Source organism: Arvicola amphibius, chromosome 8 (genome assembly GCF_903992535.2).
Source record: "Arvicola amphibius chromosome 8, mArvAmp1.2, whole genome shotgun sequence".
In the NCBI taxonomy this organism is placed as follows: Eukaryota; Metazoa; Chordata; class Mammalia; order Rodentia; family Cricetidae; genus Arvicola; species Arvicola amphibius.
This window is the reverse complement of record NC_052054.1, coordinates 101,143,397-101,162,679: the sequence shown is the minus strand read 5'-3', so window position 1 is coordinate 101,162,679 and position 19,283 is coordinate 101,143,397. Positions and strand designations below refer to the sequence as shown.

General features: G+C 46.5%; 1 protein-coding gene across 1 annotated transcript in view; it reads right to left on the bottom strand.

Annotated features, from left to right (window-relative positions):
• Col6a3 (collagen type VI alpha 3 chain) overlaps window positions 1-19,283 on the bottom strand; it is an 80,755-nt gene that overhangs the window by 56,487 nt on the left and 4,985 nt on the right. The window contains exons 2-4 of the mRNA XM_038338382.1: window positions 8,111-8,226; window positions 6,028-6,645; window positions 479-1,081 (exon numbers count right to left, since the gene is read on the bottom strand). Of these exons, the coding sequence (XP_038194310.1) occupies window positions 479-1,081; window positions 6,028-6,645; window positions 8,111-8,198 (1,309 nt within the window). The 5' untranslated portion in view covers window positions 8,199-8,226. The remainder of the gene's footprint in view (window positions 1-478; window positions 1,082-6,027; window positions 6,646-8,110; window positions 8,227-19,283) is intronic.

Sequence of the window (19,283 nt, the reverse complement as noted above, 5' to 3'; positions counted from 1 at the left end):
TACCTTCAGAAATGTCCCTCTTGTGTCCACCACACTGACACAGGAGCAAGCACCACTCCCCTTTGCTGCTTTTGGGGAGCCACTATTGATGAGTGCACTTCTAATACACAGACAATACCCTGAAATAGTTTTCTCAGAACTGGTGAATCCCTCAAGCCCCTTTCAAGGTGACTGGATAATGAATAGATAACTCATTGATGCCTAATATCTCAAAGTAGCAGGTTTGTTGCATTAGCCTAAAGAGCACGTTCTGCTTACAACCCAAGTTCTAAGAACGTTTCATTCATTCGTCCATCTTTAGATTTCTCTGACCAATGCAATGACCACACACAGCCCATACAGACTTCAGCACATCACAGAACGACTGACTGGCTGTGGGTACTTACGGCTTCACTCCGGTATCCACCTTCCTTTTTATGACAAGCACCACACAACACACCCCCATTCCTGTAAAGATGGCAAAAAAGGGCATACATACCTTGTGTGACAATAGTTGGCGGTTGCAAGACAATGTGCCTTTGGGCCACACCAACAAGGTACGGCAGTAATTGCTCCTGGAGGTCCCCAAAGCTACGGAATTCCGGGACCGTAAACACCAAGCTGTGATCAGTAGCTATGTGTTGAAGCTCTGCCCTGGAGGCGGCCTGGGCTCCAAGGCCAAATGAGAACACACTAGCCTGCTTCAGAGCTATCACCCCATCCCGAATCTCATCACTAGAAGGCCCAGCACTTATGAGGACCAGCACCTGGGGGACCCCTTCCTCTGCACGGCTGCCACCTGTCCGAGTGAAGAGATTCTCCACCACAAAGTCAAGGGCCAGGCCTATGTTGGCCAACTCCCCCCCAGCGAAGCTGAGCCTTTTCACAGCATCTAGAACCGTAGCCTTGGAGGGGTAGGTATCCAAGGAGAACACGGTTCGGGGCTCATCACTATACTGGACTACCCCCACTCGGATCTGCTGATTTCCAACTGAGAGTCTCTCAAGGACATTTACAAGGAAGTCTCGAATGACAGCAAAATTGGCACTTCCGGTGTTGTCTGAGCCATCAATAAGGAAAACAATGTCGGCTGAGTCTTGTGCTTTAAAAGAAAGAAATGCAGAAAAAAAAACAAAAGTGAAAGCATTAGAACACGTGACCACATGCATCATCTGACGTGTTTCCTTGGAAACCAATAAGAAACACGAAACACAGACAAACAAAACACAGTGTCAATGAAGGCGTGTGGAGTCTCTTTAGTTCTGCATTCTGAGTGGATAAGAGGCAACTGCTTAGGAGTCGTGGTGGGAATAGGGGCACTCATAACCAATTTTCGTCTGTGATACTTTCACGGTTAAACTCCAAGGGAGAGGTCAATATTCCAGACCTTTATTTCTAAATTTGGAGGGAAGTATCATTGCATCTGATGATGAGGTATCATACTGCAGGAGAGATGATTAGGATGTCACAAACACAAAGGTTACTTCTAATCTGGGCTCACTCCTTTCTCATCAATTTTGATGCAAACGCAGTTTAGGAAACAAAAGCTCAGGTTTGTGGCCCAGTGATTGATAGCTCCAGAAGTTTATTTGATTCCTTGGATAACTATTGTTCATTTTGTTTCTTGAAAATTAAAATAGATGACTCCACACATGTTTGGGACCCAAAACTCAGACACAGTTTTTTTTAAAAAATGTGATGGATCCTATGTTCATCTCTCGAGTGTGTGGCCGTGTGGAATCGAACATGGCATTGGGGTCAGAAATGTTTGTTTTGCATTGCCTCTATATTCAGTCAAATAATGAAGAACGGTGTTAAGCAGAGTGACATGAAACCAGCCATGACATAATTATCCAATCTCATTTTATGACATCCTAGTGGATTACCTAGCAGGACCAAGATTGGCTAAACCAAAATGGGTGTGGTCATCACTGAAGGACATAAAAATGACTGCCAAAGCCCTTTTTTCCCCAGTGATGGGAACTTGAGACTTCCATCCTATTAGTGAAAAATGGGGACTACACAGAGACTCAGGTAAAGGGGAGCGATGAGTGAGTCTACCAGCCAGGGCAAGGACGTCCAAAGGTTTACCCCGAGCAGCAAATGTTTTAATACTTAAGGGTGTACAGGGGCCAAGAAGGGCCTTTGCGTGAGTATGAATATTCACGTTCTTGGGCTCTGGGGCATAATGATTACACTGTAATACAAGAAAAGACCTTTCATTTGGATTTTTGAGAGCCAGTGAGTGTTTTATATTTAAATTTAGCTTTTCCTTGTGCCAGAAAATCTGTTTATGTTCTCTTTGGGGAAAGACCCACAAAGCTCACTTCACAACAGGCGGTGTTCTCATGGGACCTGAAGCACGGAGTGTTAGGCTTCAGTGTGCTCTTTCTTCCCCAGGTAATTAAAGTCCTAGACCATACATCAGGCTGTAATCCTGAGAGAGGTTTAAGCCAGGGGGATGTGGCAATTTGGAATGTTGCTACCACTGTCCTCCCCACAAAATACAAGAAAACAATCGCTTTGCTACAGCGACTGAGATCTTATGTGTCCGAATAAATGTCATTCAATATCAGCATAAGAACTCCAAAGTATTCCACCAGCTGCAGTCAAAATACAAGATTCTTGGAGGATCTTGAGATGAAGCAGAGCGGAGAATGTGGGTTACACAGACCATAAAAATGGCTTTCACCATTGCATGTCGGACACCATAAAACACCTCCATGTTTCCAGGCCTAACCCAGTGACCTCAAGGGACACAGAAGGACCTGTCGCTTAGTCATCCTATCTAGACACTTTAAAAGAGAGCTAATTATGATCAAGATGGACAATAGAAAGATCTTCAGTCATAGCAGGGCATGATACTTCCGATATTCGATACCTTCAGCAACAATTTCTAATGGTGTAGATCCCAGAAAAGAACTCTCTGGGTGGGAAAGGAGGCTGAACACCATCAACAGTAGGTCATAAAATGGTGGATAATTTGTCATCACTGAATTAAAAAAACCATGATCCTCTTACACACACGATAATGGAACACACAGAGCATGCTTTGTTAGCCGCAAGAGGCAAAGCCTCACAGAGACCCAGGACCCCTGGGTCCTTGTGTGCGGCAAGGCACACCAACGGCCAACACCAAGTCCAAGAGAAACCAGAATGGAAGCTGTCTGGTTTCCTACTTCCTGTCTCATGTGTCACACTCTCTGCAGTGCCTTCTATGGAAAGCGTTCAAGGTGACAAGGAAGAGCCCTAAGTCCTAGTTGCCTGAGCTCCCAGGAAACATCACACTCCTATTTCCTGTGAGAAACACAAATTTGAAGAAAATGTATGCTGAACTCAGAATCACCTCCAGCTTTTATTTCGGGTACGTCCATTTTCAGAGGGTGACATGGGACGTCTAGCAAGATGAGCAGGGTCCATTCAGGATCGTGACCCTTAATGCTTTCTGTGTGTAGGCTCTTGCTTTAGAACATAGAACATAGTCTACAGGGAAATGGTCCCTGCGGCAACCTTACTCAGACCACCGACGTGCCTTTTCCTAAACTTTATTCAGGACTTGCAATTGGGATCCTGGCTACTCGTTTTTATCTTCTTTTAGTTTGCTATGGAGCACGCAGTGAGACATGGTATCAAGGAATTGCAGAGTGAGGTTAATCAGAAGAGAGAAATGACTCACACTCCACCCTGGTGCTGGTGCTGTCGGTGACTTAGACATAGAAGACGGAGATGTTCTCTTGGCAGAAAAACAAAGGTTTTAGCTAAACAGAAATATGCAGCTGGTAGACTCTCCGCTCTTGCAGTGGGTTTTACCCATATAAATGGCTGCATCACCTCTTCCTGTTCATTAGTTTGCCAAGACATTAACTTTGAAAATAGGCCACTCTCTACAAAACACATTTTTAAGTGAGTATGTTCCTAAACCCATATTCTGAAAGGGTTGGGTCAGAGAATCTTGGTAGTCACAGACTGTTACCTCAGGTTTCCCCTTGTCCTTCCCTCTGAAACAGGTGATCTAGGGTGATCTCTAGAACACACTTCTGTGTCCTATATCCTGGCAGAATGACACAATGCTGGAGGAGAGCCCCCCTCACTGGAAGCAGGAAACCCCAGTAGTACAGATACATGGTTCCTGTTTCAGAGGGAAGGACAAGGGGGAGACCGTCTCTTCCCTGTCATTTGGTAGACCTTGGTGACCCCAATCCTACCAAAGCTGAGATCATGGGAGACCATGGGGAAGCTGTGGAATGAACAGCTTTCTGAAACTCCTTAGGATGTCTTGGTCCTGAAGCACTTGTGTACCCAAGCCTTGCCCATCCACGGCAATGTGTTTCCTTCTGCTGATACACACCACCTCCCTCTTGGCCTGCCCCTTTTAAGTCCCTGCGATGAAAACCTGTCTGGCATTATTTCCCTATAGAAGCTCAAATTGTCCTGAGCCACCCCTAGGTTTCTCCACATGCCCCTCAGAGCACTTGATTCACGCCTCAAATTCTCTCCTGCCCCCTCATCCCACTCCTTAGTATCTTCATTAGTAGGAGACCGACTTCAGCAGCTGCCTTACCTCCAGCCTCCTGCCTTGCCCATCCTCTCGGGGGAGGAGCAGAGGTGCTCCTCAGCCTTGCTTCCTCTCTCCTGCTTCCTGTGGGCTGTGCATGTCTTCTGACTCCTAACTGCATGATCCCCCTTGCCCTAGTCACCAGCCACCAGCCACGTGCTCAGCCTCTCTCTGTGGCCTCAGTCACGTGGAAAACAACCTGCAGCCACACTGCATAACTCCCTCTTTCGAAACGCCCAAATCTGGGAGTTCTTTTGATTCTGAAAGTTCCTGAGGAGTTTGAAGGAAGCTAGCGGGGCATCCTGGTGGCAAGGTCCCTTGACTGGTAAGCTCTGGTTGTTAGTGAACGCTGCTGGAAGTCGGCAGCCTAAGTACTGTGGGAACCCTCATTGCTTCTCTGCGCCCATTGCTCCGACCCCAGGCTTCTGTCCCTGGTGCTGTCCTCCCTGCCACCAGCATTCTAGAAATGACTCATGCCCACTCACCTGAGCTGCTCAGCTCCTCTCCTACCCACCTCAGAATCCTAGGTGCAGACCCTCTCTCTTGTGGAGGAGACATGATTCTCTCCCATCATGCCTCCCTACTCCCCACCCACTCTCTGCTCTTCTCCGAGTGTTGCACGGACTTACGTTCTAGCACAGGGTGCCCTGTGGCTGCCCATATCTGATGGAAAAGCTAGTCCTGGTCCCCAGGCAAGATTGGGACTGAGCAGGACAATCTAGGATCTTGTCATATTTTTTCCCTCTCGGTCTTTTGGAACTTATCAATGGAAGGGGAGAATCAATAGGCTTGATTGATTTAAAGACTCTCCAGTTACTGAGTCTGCCCATCTGTGTAATATTAACACTCAGTGTGATAACCAGCTGCCGTCACACACTCCTAAGGTGACCGTGAGCAGGCCATTAGAATCTGAGGAGTCTCATGGTTACAGTCACAGGGCACAAAAGACACCAGAGTGCAGACCCTGGGCAGGGATGCCACAGCTCTGCCCTGGCTCCTTCCCCAGCTTCTCATCCACCCTTGAGGACTCAGTTTCTCCCAAACAAACTTGGACCACATCACAGCTGAGACTCCCTGTCCTATGATTCTATGTCTTAATAAGTTCCACTCAGTGGCTAAGAAGAATGGTCCACCGATGGCCAGACACAAACATGGACCCTCTCTCCTCCCTCAGACCTCTCTGCTCCTAAATGGATGCCGGCTCATCTGAGGGAGGCTTTATAAGTGATATAAAGGAGCTTTGGGATAGTTGTCAGAATATGAGTTTTAAGGTTCACATGTCGGCTGTTTCAGAAACCTCTTGGAAACCGGTGGAGGCTGTGTCTGCAGGGGACTGAAGACTCACTAGTCAAGCCTTTGTTTTTAAGCTTGAGAACATCTCTTCCATAAGCCCGCAGCGTCTCTTAGGCACTATGTTGCTTTAGGCCAGTATTTGCTAAGCTCATAGGCACAGAGCAGCAGGGCAGGGAGCAGCCTGGCAGTGAAGACATTACCTGTGATGTCTTTAAGGCTTTCCATGTCCCCAGCCCTTTCTGTGTTCACGGAGGAGTGTATACAGGACACTAAGTTCCCTACTATATCATGAAGAGAGGTAACATTCTCTAGGTTGAAAACATGCATACTGAGCGGTTCGCTTGCTATTTCTCTTAAGGCTCGTTCGTCTGCATCCTCAACTCCAACTGCAAACACGTTAACGTCCGCAGACTTAAGTTCCGCTGAGGGCAGGGCAAAGCTGTCCTCTGTTTGTCCGTCAGTTAGCACTATGATAACCTGAGGGACTCCATCAGCGGCCCGGCTTCCAGAAGCCTCGGTGAGGTGGCTGTGAATTATGTATTCTAATCCTTTTCCAGTCTGATTGCTTCCCCCAATGTAAGACATGTTCAGAATATGAGAAAGGACTTCTTGTTTAGTGTGGTACGTATTAAACAGGAACTCGGTATGTGGGTTTCCGATGAGTCGGACCAGAGCAAAATGGAAATCATTGTCTCCCACAGCTAAAGACTCTACCACATCAGACAGAAACTCTTGAACAAGCAGGAAACGGTCCTTCCCAGCACTCCAAGAGGAATCCACTAGAAACACTATGTCGGCAGCCGCACCGTTTCTGACATCTTCAAAAAAAGACATTGGTTCAGATTTTTCTACTGATACAAACCATGATCTCCCATTGGAGCACTTCTTCCTAAATGAGCTAAGCAGATCCTCCGCTACTAACGAGTGACTCACATCTGGGTTACAATGAAGGCAGGGAGGAGGGACTTACCTGCCGAGCAGAGCCAAGAACCAGGACACGGCTGCTGCTACACCCAGCAATACTCCAAGTTCCATACTGAGTAGCCCCAAGTCAGAGGCCAGTGGACTATTCCAGAATAGGGGAAACATCTGTGGGCACCTTTGAGCTGAGGCATGACTGTGACAATCTGACTCCCCCCCCCCCCCATGTCCACGTGACCAGACCAAAGGGATTTCATGTCGTTGGCAAACAACCATCTTTAGCAGCTCACTCTTCAGTGTGGGGTAGAAAGCGGCTCTGACGGGGATGTAAGTAGACCACCAGTGCTTTATGAGAACTTATCCCTGCCCCAGGGTTTCTAAAACCTTGTGAGAAATGTAATATGACAAGTAGATTTTAGACACGGAGAGAATCGGGGCTACTTAGAGGGAGAAGCTCTCTAACAGGCTACTACGTATTTCCAGAGCAGAGCAACCTGCCTATACTCCAAGCAGTAGCACGCCTGATTGAGGATGAGCCGTTTCCCGGCATTTATAGAAACCCTGGGACGAAGCCATCTGTGGCCCTGGGAGGAGCCTTCAGAAGCTGCAGCCAGATTGCCTCTGACAACTCTATTTACCTCAGCTTTCCCTGAGAGGCCCTAAGCTTTGCTGCTCTACCACTGAGGTAGGCTACCTTACACTCCATCTAAAGAGCCCAGCCTTGTAGACAGCAAGGTACTGTGGAAGGCCCAGTACCCCTGGGCAATGACAGGGAGACCCCGTCAAGGGCTCCTAGTTCCAACACAGGAAATTTACCTTGCTGCCCTAAAATTCTGAAAGCAAATTCTTTGTAGGGTGTTAGGGTCTGCTGTTTAAAGTTGTCTAGGGAAACATCTTTTTTTTTTTTTTTTTTTTTAAGATACAGTGGCTCCATGACTGTCATCCTGTATCTAGCGTTAGAGACAAGGGAGGCTGAGTTTTGTTTGGTTCTCTTTCTTGTTTTAAGAAAATAACTTTTACCACAGTAATTGTCTTCCTCCTGCAAACTGGTGCCAGGGATGTGGGAAAGTCCCCCAGATGGTGAACCGTGGGGTGGAGAAGCTGCTAAGACCCAATGTGAAGATAATTCGGCCCTCAAGAAACTCAGGATTTGAAACTCAAGTTTTAGCAAAGGAAAAAAAAGTCACCTTGCTTGGACACAGTGTCTGAAAGGCCTGCAAAATTTGTATACAACCTGTGACATGTGCTGCTCTGTCTCTCGACATCCCCAGGCTCCACGTCAAGCTCTGGGTGGCTAAGATCTAGACTCAAGCAACCGATGCTAGTTTTTTGTTTGGTTTTGTTTTTTAAAGCAAACTTTACCTGCTTGCTGTTGGGCATGCATCATTGCAATGCCTGAGAGGATGAGGCTAAAGATGGCCACTAGGGGCAAATGCCGGTGTTTCCTCATTTTGAATGTCTAAGCACCAAGTGTGAACCTAAAAGAAAGGACCAGGAGAAAAGAATGATCAGTGTTTAGCTCTCATGCTGCAAATTTTTCCAAAACCCATTGTTTTCTGTGTCACATTCGGCTTCTGAATAGGCTTGGGGGTGTGATTCAGTCTTTGGACCAGCAGCAAATGGATAGATGATCAAAACCAGGCAGGCAGACAGACAGGCAGACCCAAACAGACACGTCATAGTGACACCCAGTTGGCAAAACTTCTATAGACAGCAATGTCTCTGAAGATTTATTACCTACTGACATTAAAGTTTTCTTATAATGCACTCTGATGTCCCCAAGAGGATGGAGTTGTCCAGTACAGTTCTCAGGATGGGTCCCCAACATTAAGTGATATAAAACTGCCCACCACACACACCACACACACACACACACACACACACACACACACATCTCTGGCTAGCCATTCCCAAACACCATGTGGAAGATATAGTTCTAGTTTCTGAATGGACCTCCAGAGTACCCGCCCCACAATCTGGAACATTCTATTTTCACTATTGCTAAGTAACGAGTTAAGTGGGTACCCTCTTCTGGAAAGTAATATCAAATAACCCTGCAAGCAAGACTCTCTTACTCTAATGACTGCACACGTCAGCCACAGTTAGGAACTACATAACTAAACCTTTTCCCAAATTGAAGCAGGCAGCAACTTGAAGAGAGCATGCTCCTGGGGAAATGGACTGAGGAAAGAGGCTTAGGAGTGAAGGGCTCGTGCTGTGCACAGAGGGTGACAGGTGACAGAGATGCTCACCTTCTTGACAGGAACAGGCTCTGCCCAACCGGAAGCGGTGAGGCTTGTCTCCAACTCTGCCTTGCCCTCCCTTGCTAGCCAGCACTTTCCCTGCCATGTGCCAACCTCCACTACCATCATCATGGGACGAGACCAAAGAGATTCTGCTTGCATGGCGATGAAGCCAGAGCTGAGGGCAGAGTGTGCGTTCCCTCGTTTCCCATCGTGCAGCAGCTGGCAGCTGCAAACCTGACTTCCAGGAAAGCAAGTTCAGGTTCAGAATGTTCTACAGCCCACATCCTCAAGCCTACCAACCCCCTGTCTTCCCCCCTCAGACTTCACACCAGCCCCCCTCATCCTCCTGGATCCAATAATGAATCAGCTTGGGACTAGAGTCTTCCTAAAGACGCCTGCACAGAGCTGGCTGAGTGTCTCTGTCTAGGCTAAGGTCTCCTTACCTCTCCTCACTTCTCCGTGACCTAAGGCACCGATTCCTGTTATCAGGGAGCTTTTGTCTTTGGTAGTGGGACTGGGCATCTCCCAGTGAGAAACTGGGAAGGCTGGAAAGCGAGCAAGGGTATTTCAAAGAGGCCCAGGAGAGGGACCGGAACCAAGCATATAATCAATGTGATTTAAGATTCTCACTCTGTTTTCTTCTGTACTGAGTTTGAGAGCATGCTGTCTGATACTGGGAGTCATCTAGACTAGTCTGTTGTTCAAGGGGAAAATATGTCCTGCTTTAAGAAACTGAAAATCATTTAATCTAGAGATAGTGGGCTTACTTCATACTTTACATTTCATTATTAGGGGTTTTAGATGTCACAAGAGGCTCTTCCCACGAATTAAAACTCTAGGCTACAGCCATCTGCATCAGTATGAACAGTAATTCAGGATCTCCCCTCCCCTCCCCTCTCTCTCTCTCTCTCTCTCTCTCTCTCTCTCTCTCTCTCTCCTCTCTGTTTCACAAGGACATGACAGATTTTCAAACGTGTATTTCTTAATCTTATTATATTAAAAATCCAAATACTTGTAAATCTCTTCTACCTCCCTGTTTTGGGAATGGTTTGACTCTGTGGGGGACAAGGAGAAAAGAGAACAAAGTGGGCGTGTTTGCATGGTTTGCACAACAGCCTTCGCCACTGTGTGGTTAGGACAAGGCTCCGTGAGACCTGGACGGTGTGAGGGCAGGAGTACACCTGAAACCGGATAGCGTGAATGATCGGTTGTTTCCAGAAATACACACCAAGATTGTATTCGAAAGCCTCTGAGCTGACATGGCCACTGTGGAATTTGAGTTAGCTGCCGGACCCTCCTGAAAATAGGGCTCAGGAGTGGGTGGCTGCAGTGGAAAATCCCACCAAACGTTTAAAGAATTAACCCAAGTTCTGCCTGAACTCTCCTCAAAACACTGAGGAAGAGGCAACACTTCCAGGCTCATTCCGTACGCCCATCCTTAAAGTGAAACAAGAATATGAAAAGAAATGACCGGAAAAGAAAACTGCAGACAATATTCCTGACAAAAGCTTGATACAAGCATGCTTGGGCAAATTCTAGGAAACACTCAGACGCAGCAGCTTAAAATGAGGACACACTATTATTACCAGGTGGGTTATGTTCCTGGAATGCAAGGACAGTGTGAAACATAGATAGATAGATGGATGGATGGGCAGACAGACAGATGGACAGAGAGAGAGAGAGACAGATGATGAAAGAAATCAAAAGACCATCTCAGGTATTCAGGAATTCATTTGACACCCTTTAACACACTGTCATGATAGAGATAAGTAAACCTTTCAACAAACTGGGACTTGAAGGAAACCACTACACAATAAAAGTAATACCCAGAAACCCTCAGCAAGCATTGAAAAAAATTTAAAACCACAGCCACTTGGGGTAGAGCTCAGTGCTAGAGCCCTTGTCTAGCATCTAGGTGATGGGGGATGCCATCCCCTAACAATTAAAAGGAATGCTTGAAAACAGAGAGCTTTTTTGAGCAGTCACATGACCTTCTTTCTCACTTATCATTAGGAGAAAACAAAAAAGTCCTAGTCAGAGTAATTAGGCAAGAAAAGGAAGCTAAATCCACTCAAATCGGAAAGGAAAAGTAAAGTCATTTCTATAAGCAGATGGCTTATACACTGTGCTGGGAAAGCTGGGCATCCTCAAGCAAAGGACTGAAACTGGACCCTGGCCTTGTGCCACAGACAAAAATTAACTCAATGAGAGAGCTAGCTGTAGAGCTGGGGAGATGATTCAGTTCATAGAAGCTCATGCCGCCAAGCCTGACAACCCGAATTTGATCCCTGAAACCCACGCGGTGGAAGGAAAGAACCAACCCTTTTGAATTTTCTTCTGACTTATACACACTTAGACAGGTAGATATAGATTGATAGATGATAGATAGATAGATAGATAGATAGATAGATAGATAGATAGATAGATAGATAGATAGATAGGTGGATGGGAGGACAGATGGAAGGACAGATGAACAGATAATATGTTCAGGAACAATTGCCACCAACCCTGATGGCATGCATTGATGCCTGGAACTCACATGGTTCAAAAAAGAGAACCAATTCTTGCAAGTTGTCCTCTGATCTCCTTGTGCACAAACAAATAAATGGAACAAAATTTCAAACAAAAAAAAAAGATGTAAGAGAGAAAAAGAACATGAAGTTGGTGGGTGAGGAGTTGGGGGAGACCCTGGGAGGAGTAAAGAATATGATCTAGATACTTTGTAGGAAATTCTCAAACAATAAAGAAAAACGTTAAAATAAATATAATATTTTTTATATTAAAGATCTAGTTGTAAGACCAGAGACTGTAACCCCGCCTAGAACAGAACAGTGAGGAGCTTCGTGGCACTGCACTTGTGTGGGTTTCTTGTGTAAGACCCCAAACGCCAGTCAGGCAGACAGAATTGGCAAATGGGACTCCATCAAACTTAAAGACTCTGCCCAGATGCCAGGGCTGAAGCTCAGCTGGTAGGGCCAGCATTCCCAAAGTCCTGGGTTTGATCCGTGACAACCCATATACCAGGTGTGGTTACCCCTGTAACACCAGCACACAGATGATGATAGAAATGGGATCGGAAGTTCAAAGTCATCCTCAGCCAAACGGCAAGAAAAAAAGAGAGCGAGAAAATGTGGGAAGATAATTTCTTTCCAACCAATAATACAAAAATCAGTACACTGGAAGGACAACTCCCAGAACTAAAGGAAATATTGAGACCTGTATCTTTGACTAAGGGTGTGCATCCACACTGCATAAAGATACACAGAAATGAAAACTCATCTGCTTGAATGGGTGAAGGGCATGAGGCAGGATTTCTCCAAAGGAGATACACAATGACTAATAACCATGTGGAAATATGTCTGATGTTACTAAGATCAGGGCAACCTAAACCAGATCCACAATGCACTATCATGCCCATCGAAGTGGCTGCTACCCAAACACAGAGGCAGGGCAAAGACACATAGGGGCCATGGCTCCTGGACGCTATAAGCAGGGATGAGAAATGGGGCAGCTAATAAGGAAAACAATGTGGAGGGTCCTCAAAGATTAAAAACAAAATGGCCATATGATCCGGCAATCTACACATAGGTACACAAATACAAAAACCTAAAGCAAAGTGAGATTTTGGATAGCCATGCCCACTGCAGCCTTATTGATACCATCCAAGTGATTTTAATAGACAGATAAGTAAGAAAATGTGGTTTTCCACGCAATAGAACACTATTAGGCCTTAAAGGTTACAACGGTCATACGCTACAATGTAATGAACCTTGAGGACATTATACTAAGAGCAGTAACATACAAAAAAATGATAACAATAACAAGAAGAAAGAATGTATGAATCCCTCACATGAGGTATCTAATTAGAAACAGTGAGGATCACCTGTGACTCAAAACCTGCCTTTGGCTCAGACTTCAGGAACGGAGCTCAGCTGCCACAAAGCCACCTGTCAATCAACTTCCCCTGGCCAACATGTCAGCTCCACAGTGGCATCTGGGAAGCTGTCCACACAGTTCTTTCTGCAATGAAGCCAGATTGTGGCAACCTACAAATGTCTGGCCTGACTTTCTCGGCTTGTCCTGGACACGACTCTGAAAAGCAGCCTGTAGGGCTCAGTGTTGTGGCTCCACAATGCACTCGTGTCTCGAGGAAGCCTCGGTGCCGGTGGTGAGGCCAAGAGAACAACCCTCAGCCAGTAGAGAACCCACTGCTCCCTGGCTGGTCTCGCCCTCACCAGGTCTCTGGTCTAGCTCCACCCCTTCACTGTACAGAGCACTGCCAGTCTGATGTTCCACCCTAAGAACCTTTGGGCCATTCTAGGGTTTTCCTCATTAAAAAAGCTAAAGCAAGTGAAATCTCTCTCTCTCTCTCTCTCTCTCTCTCTCTCTCTCTCTCTCTCTCTCTCTCTCTCTCTCTCTGTGTGTGTGTGTGTGTGTGTGTGTGTGTGTGTGTGTATGCTAAATTAACTGAACTGAGGATTTGCACTCGAGGACACATGAAGAACACTGAACATATGCTATTCTTCATTCTGCTGAAGTCAGTAACCACACATTTGGTGGAGAATCTGCTTCCTTCATGCGGTCTCTGCTTCCAGAGTCACTAGTAGTGGTTTTGTAACTAGTCTAGAGTAGTATTTGAACACTAGATTAACATATCTGAAAACCCACAACTCTCTCACAACTGTGCACAAACCTGCATCTCTGAAAGCGCCATGCCCCAGGAACAGGGTCCATCCCTTTGTGACTCTAAATTCAGCTAGACCACTACTTGCCACCACCTTCCATGCAAGTTCCACGCTTCACAACTCCAATCAAAAAATGTGCATGCACATTCTAGCAATCCGGTTCAATTATTTTAAATATTCAATCAAGACAGGAAATGTATGACTTTAAGAAGCATTGTGCATGTGTGTTTTTGTATGTATGTGTGTGTGTAAGTGCATGTACACATGCACGATAAGGAGGTCAGACATCAATGTTATATTTTCCTCAACTGTTTTCTACCTCATAATTTGAAACAAGGTCCCTCAACGAACTTGCAATTTACCAGTTGGGCTAGACTTACTAGTTAGCAAGCCACCAGGAATCCCGCCTCTGCCTCCCAGAGCCAAAACGGCAGGTGTGCACAGCCACAGCTGGCCTTTTATGGGAGTCTTGGCTGAAACTCAGTCCTCAAGCTTCCACAGCCAGACTTGACTAGCCGAGCCATCGCCCCATCCTTCAAGTAGCAATGCTATGGGAGAATTCGGATACAAGAATATCCTAGCGCCTTGCTTTGAGGCAGTAGGCTATGGGATCCCTGTGGGGAAAGGTGGGGCCTGAGGTGAGGGCTGTCTGACCACTGTTGAGTCTAAGTTAAGGACAGGAAGTGCTGGGATGTCTCTGCAAACCACATGGACAGGGAGCTCAGTGTGGGTGAGTCATGTGGAGTAGTTTTGCTAATGGTTTCTTAACCGTCCCCGCCCCTCACACAGGGGAATCCTTTGAATATACTAATTCTACTGTGTGTTAGTCACAGGCTGAGTCACCCCAGAGCAACCCCTAAGCGAGTTCCTCGCCTTCGGAGCTCCCTAAGATCTGAGTGTGGATGCTATGACTCTGTAAAGGCTTCTGAATCTGTCTGCTAATTGAATTTCTCTAAGGAAATGGCACACACATTATATGAGTGACCTGAGCCAAGATGCTCATTTCCCCAGCGTTCATCTTGGAAGAACAGCTTCCTCAGGCCCAATGGCTCACGGGTGACAAAATAAATGTAACACAAACAGGAGTTTTTGGTTTTTGTTTTTTAATTTTTTTCAGAATCCATCCAGGTATTGAGGGAGAGGTAAGGATAGGGGACTCCTTCACCTCTGAGAGGAAGGACAGAAGGTGATGTATCACTGACATTCTACTGGTGACCAGCTAAGCTGCTGGATCCCCAGGTGGGAAACTGAGAAGAAAGCGTCTCTATGGCTTGCTCCAAGGAAAGCCAGATTCCAGGGTATAATGAACCACACAGTAGAGTTAACTGTAAAAATTAATAGACACTCAACAGTGGGGTCAGAACCCCTACATCATATGACCGCCTCCTCAGGATGATGGCAAAGGAGAGCATGCGGGAAGAGCAGCTTCCATCTTGATTTCACTGAAGAGGTCAAACATCATCTCCCCAGATGATGACCTGGATTACCCGTCTTAATGAAGGGGAACAGTGATAGCCACGCCCCTTTCCCCTTAATGAAGGGAAACAGAGATAACCACACCCATTTCCCCTTAATGAAGGGGAACAGAGATAGCCACGCCCATTTTCCCTTAATGAAGGGGAACAGAGATAGCCACGCCCCTTTCCCCTTAATGAAGGGGAACAGAGATAGCCACACCCCTTTCCCCTTAATGAAGGGGAACAGAGATAGCCACACCCCTTTCCCCTTAATGAAGGGGAACAGAGATAGCCACGCCCATTTCCCCTTAATGAAGGGAAACAGAGATAGCCATACCTGCTTCTCCTCATCACTCTCTGGAAGGATAGTAAAGTGAAGTGGGCTGAAGAAAGAGCCACTGGCTTCTATCTCAGAGGCAGGACATCCCCCCCCCCCCTGTCCTTCCAGCCATCCGGCAGCTGCTTGCCACCCCCACCATGAGAAAGTAACACCAGGTGAGGAAGCATGATTTGCAAAAGCCACGTAGATAAAACAAGACAGGGCCAGCATCTGGACTGAAGTCCACGGCTCCGAGGAAGAGGCAAAGCTCAGGAAATGGTACGGGCTAGGCAGCCTTTGGCAGGGACCTCCAGGAAACTCTCCGAGTCTTATTGGGGAGGGGAGAACAGATATCCTCGGTGTTGGTGAATGTCTAGCTCTGTTCTTCCCAATATGGAAACATCAAAGTCAGATTTGGCTGCCTGGGACCCTCCAGCTGGGTGGGGTCCCTTTGTCAGGGACTCCGTGCCCTCGGGGCAACAGACTCAAAAACTCAAGTGCTTTGTTAACTGTGTCCTCGGCTTTCTGGTTAGCATGTCTAAGTCCTGTATTTCACTGCCTCTTTTTCACAGAGTTGAGGTGTCTTTTTCCCACGTGATTGCTGCCCACTTGGGAGTTTCTGGAAACTCCTTTTGTTGTTGAGGTTGCCCTACCCAGTCTTCAAGTTGAAATCATAATTGTACTGCAATCTTTCCCAGGCCATTTTGCAATTCTGCCAAATTAGTTTTCATTAAAGCCTCCTCAAAAGCATTTTCATTTTCCATGTCTGGAAATCTTTTTCTTAAGAAAGACACACACACACACATACACACACAAGGAAATAATTTCAAAACAAAGCCTTAAATGCATCCAGAGCTCCCATTTTGAAGTCTTGCATTTGATATGTCTCTGGGCACCGCTTTATAAAACCAAGCTGCTCTCCTATAGAGTTCAAATTCTGAGGCTTCCATTAACGCCTCACTTTCCTGCTTAAGCTGGGGCCACCGCAATCACCAAAAGTCACAGTAAGAGCCCAGCTTTGTATCCCCACCACACTGTGGAATGAAATCTCAAATTTCATTACAGTTAGGATGTTTTCTTACTCCTGCCTTTATTGCCCTCTTGTCTTGACTAAGAATCAAAGTAGGGACTGAAGAGATGGTTCAGCAGTCAAGAGAATGTACTGTTCTTGCAGAGGACCCAAGTTCTGTTCCAAGTACCCACATCAGACAGCTCACAACAGCCTGAAGCTCCAGCTTCAAGAGATGAAACATCCTCTTTGGGACTCTGTGGGCCACTGCACTTAGAAATCTTTAAGAATCAAAGTGTCCAGTTCTGTCCTTTCTTCTCACCCTTCCCCACCCCCTTGTTGCAGAGATTCCGTAGTGAGACCTAGCCGAAGAGAGTAGGGTTTTACTATGACTGTTTGACACAGCCTTGCAGAACTCTTCAGAAGTAAATTATTTGGAACACACTAACACACACACACACACACACACACACACACACACACACACACACACCAAAGGAGTGCATCAGAAATTGAGTATTTTCATTGGTTTGACAACTATGGCCTTGTATTTCTATCTCAACAATAACAATTTGAGTCTGCATCTTTCCTGTGACTGAAAATTCAACATTTCTAATCGTGCATGAGCAAGCACCCTCCTTGTCACATGCCAGCACCAGAGAGCACCAGGTCCTCCTGCTGGGACCTAATAGGGCAATGCCCAGATGTTCTGTAGCCACCATAGGGGGCTATAGAGAGGTGACAGAGAGAGAGGGTGTGGCCACCTCTAATAGCGAGAGCCCCTGTGGAGGACATGGGGACCACACACACACACACACACACACACACACACACACACACGTTAGCTCTTTTCCTTGTCTGGAAGCAGCACTTAGGAGGCAGAGGCAGGAATTTCAGGGGCCCAAGGCCAGCTAGCTGCATAGTAAGTTGGGACCATCCTGGTCTACATGAATCCCTGGATCCAAAAGAAGGGGCAGGAGCAAATTCCAGATTAGTTGTCTGGCTATTTAGAAATGGAATTTAAAATCTATTTCTAGAATCCAAGAAAAGAATCACAAGGCAGAAAGTTCTGGATCCGCCATGCTAAAGGCCACCATGGAACATAAAGGCATTCTGAGATCTGAATTGTGTGGCAGCCAGATGAGACGCTGGGCCCATTTACGCAGATAATTATAACCATTAGGCAGAGACAGCATGGGCTCTGACAGTCAGGGAGAGAGCCTGCTAGAAGATGCTCCGCAGGCAATTCTGCAAGTGCCACTTCTTTCCGACCCATGATCTGGCTCCCGGCACGCCTCCCATTTGTCCCATTTCTTCCTTTGCTGGCGAGGGACTTGTGTTCCACCAGCCTCGCTCAAAATCATGTGTCCCATTGTGGATTTGTGAATGAGAGTGGCCACAGTATTCTCACGGCCCTATGGCTTGCTTTCGAGTGTGAGAGGAAAAACTCACCTTTAAGTAGACAGAGGTCTTGTGACAGTTTGTCTGCCACACTGCCTCTACCAGCAACCTCCCCCAGGGTTACTTTTTAGGAGTAAAACAGGCCAACTGGTGTGAACTGGCAGGGATCCCTGGACCACTGTGTTACATCTGCATCCACTGAGTCTAACCTAGCATGTCTCTGACATCCCCAACAGCGCCACACATTGGGTTTAAGCTGAGCAGATTTTAGATGCCATTGCTGGCTGCTGACTCAACTAGAGACCATTCCAGAAGTGAAAACGCTAGTTTTCTGGAATCGTTTCCCTTGAGACCTGAGTCATCTCCAGCTGCTGGTCAGCTCTGAAATTAAACTGACCTGTGCGCTCTCCCTTCCAGCGGCTTATTCCCAAAGCGCTGGGGCTGTGGAAATCAAGAGAACAGTGCACACTGGGGGATTCAACAGAGATGGCTTTCAGTGAGGCCTTCCCTGGCCACTCCCAGCTCACAAACACCTCTGGATATTTAAGGAGAAGAGAGGATGGTGCCGGACCCTGCCTCTAAACGGTGACTTCGAAAGCCAACCTGTATCTGTCTCATTCTCTCCTTTTTCAAGTTTCACTTACATAGCCCAGCCTGGTCTAGACCTCACTTTATAACAAAGACTAGCCTTGAGTTTCTGATCCTTCCGCCGTCATCTTCCAAATGCTGGGACTATAGACATGCATCGCCGTTTCGAGATTGTGTGGTGTTGAGAACTGAGCACTCCCCCACCGAGCCACACCCCAGACCCCCCAGAATATTTCCAAGCAAGGGTGACAGTGACCCCTCTGCTGCATCAAGTCCAAAGAAAACCCTGAAAATACAAAAATCCCTTTCTTCCCATGGTACTTTTTTATTTTCATTTAAAATAACTTTTTTTAATTTTTTAATTCTATCCTTCTCAACTGTTGGGATAGGAATGTGCTATATATTTTCCCCACTCCCCTTCCACCCCCCACCCTTCCATTCCACCCTACCCCCGCCCTCCACGCTCCTAATTTACTCAGGAGATCTTGTCTTTTCTTCCCCTTCCTACGTGGATCCATGTACGTCTCTCGTAGGGTCCTATTTGTTACCTAGGTTCTCTGGGGTTGTGGCCTGTGGGTTGGTTGTCCTTTGATCTATGTCTATTATCTACTTATGAGTGAGTACATATTCACTCAGGATGGCTTTTTCTAGTCCATTTGCCTGCAAATTTCAAGTTGTCATTGTTTTTTAACCACTGAGTAGTACTCCATTGTGTAAATGTACCACATTTTCCCTACCCATCCTTTAGTTGAGGGGCATCTAGGTTGTTTCCAGGTTCTGGCTATTATGAATAATAATAATAATGCTATGAACATAGTTGAGCACATGTC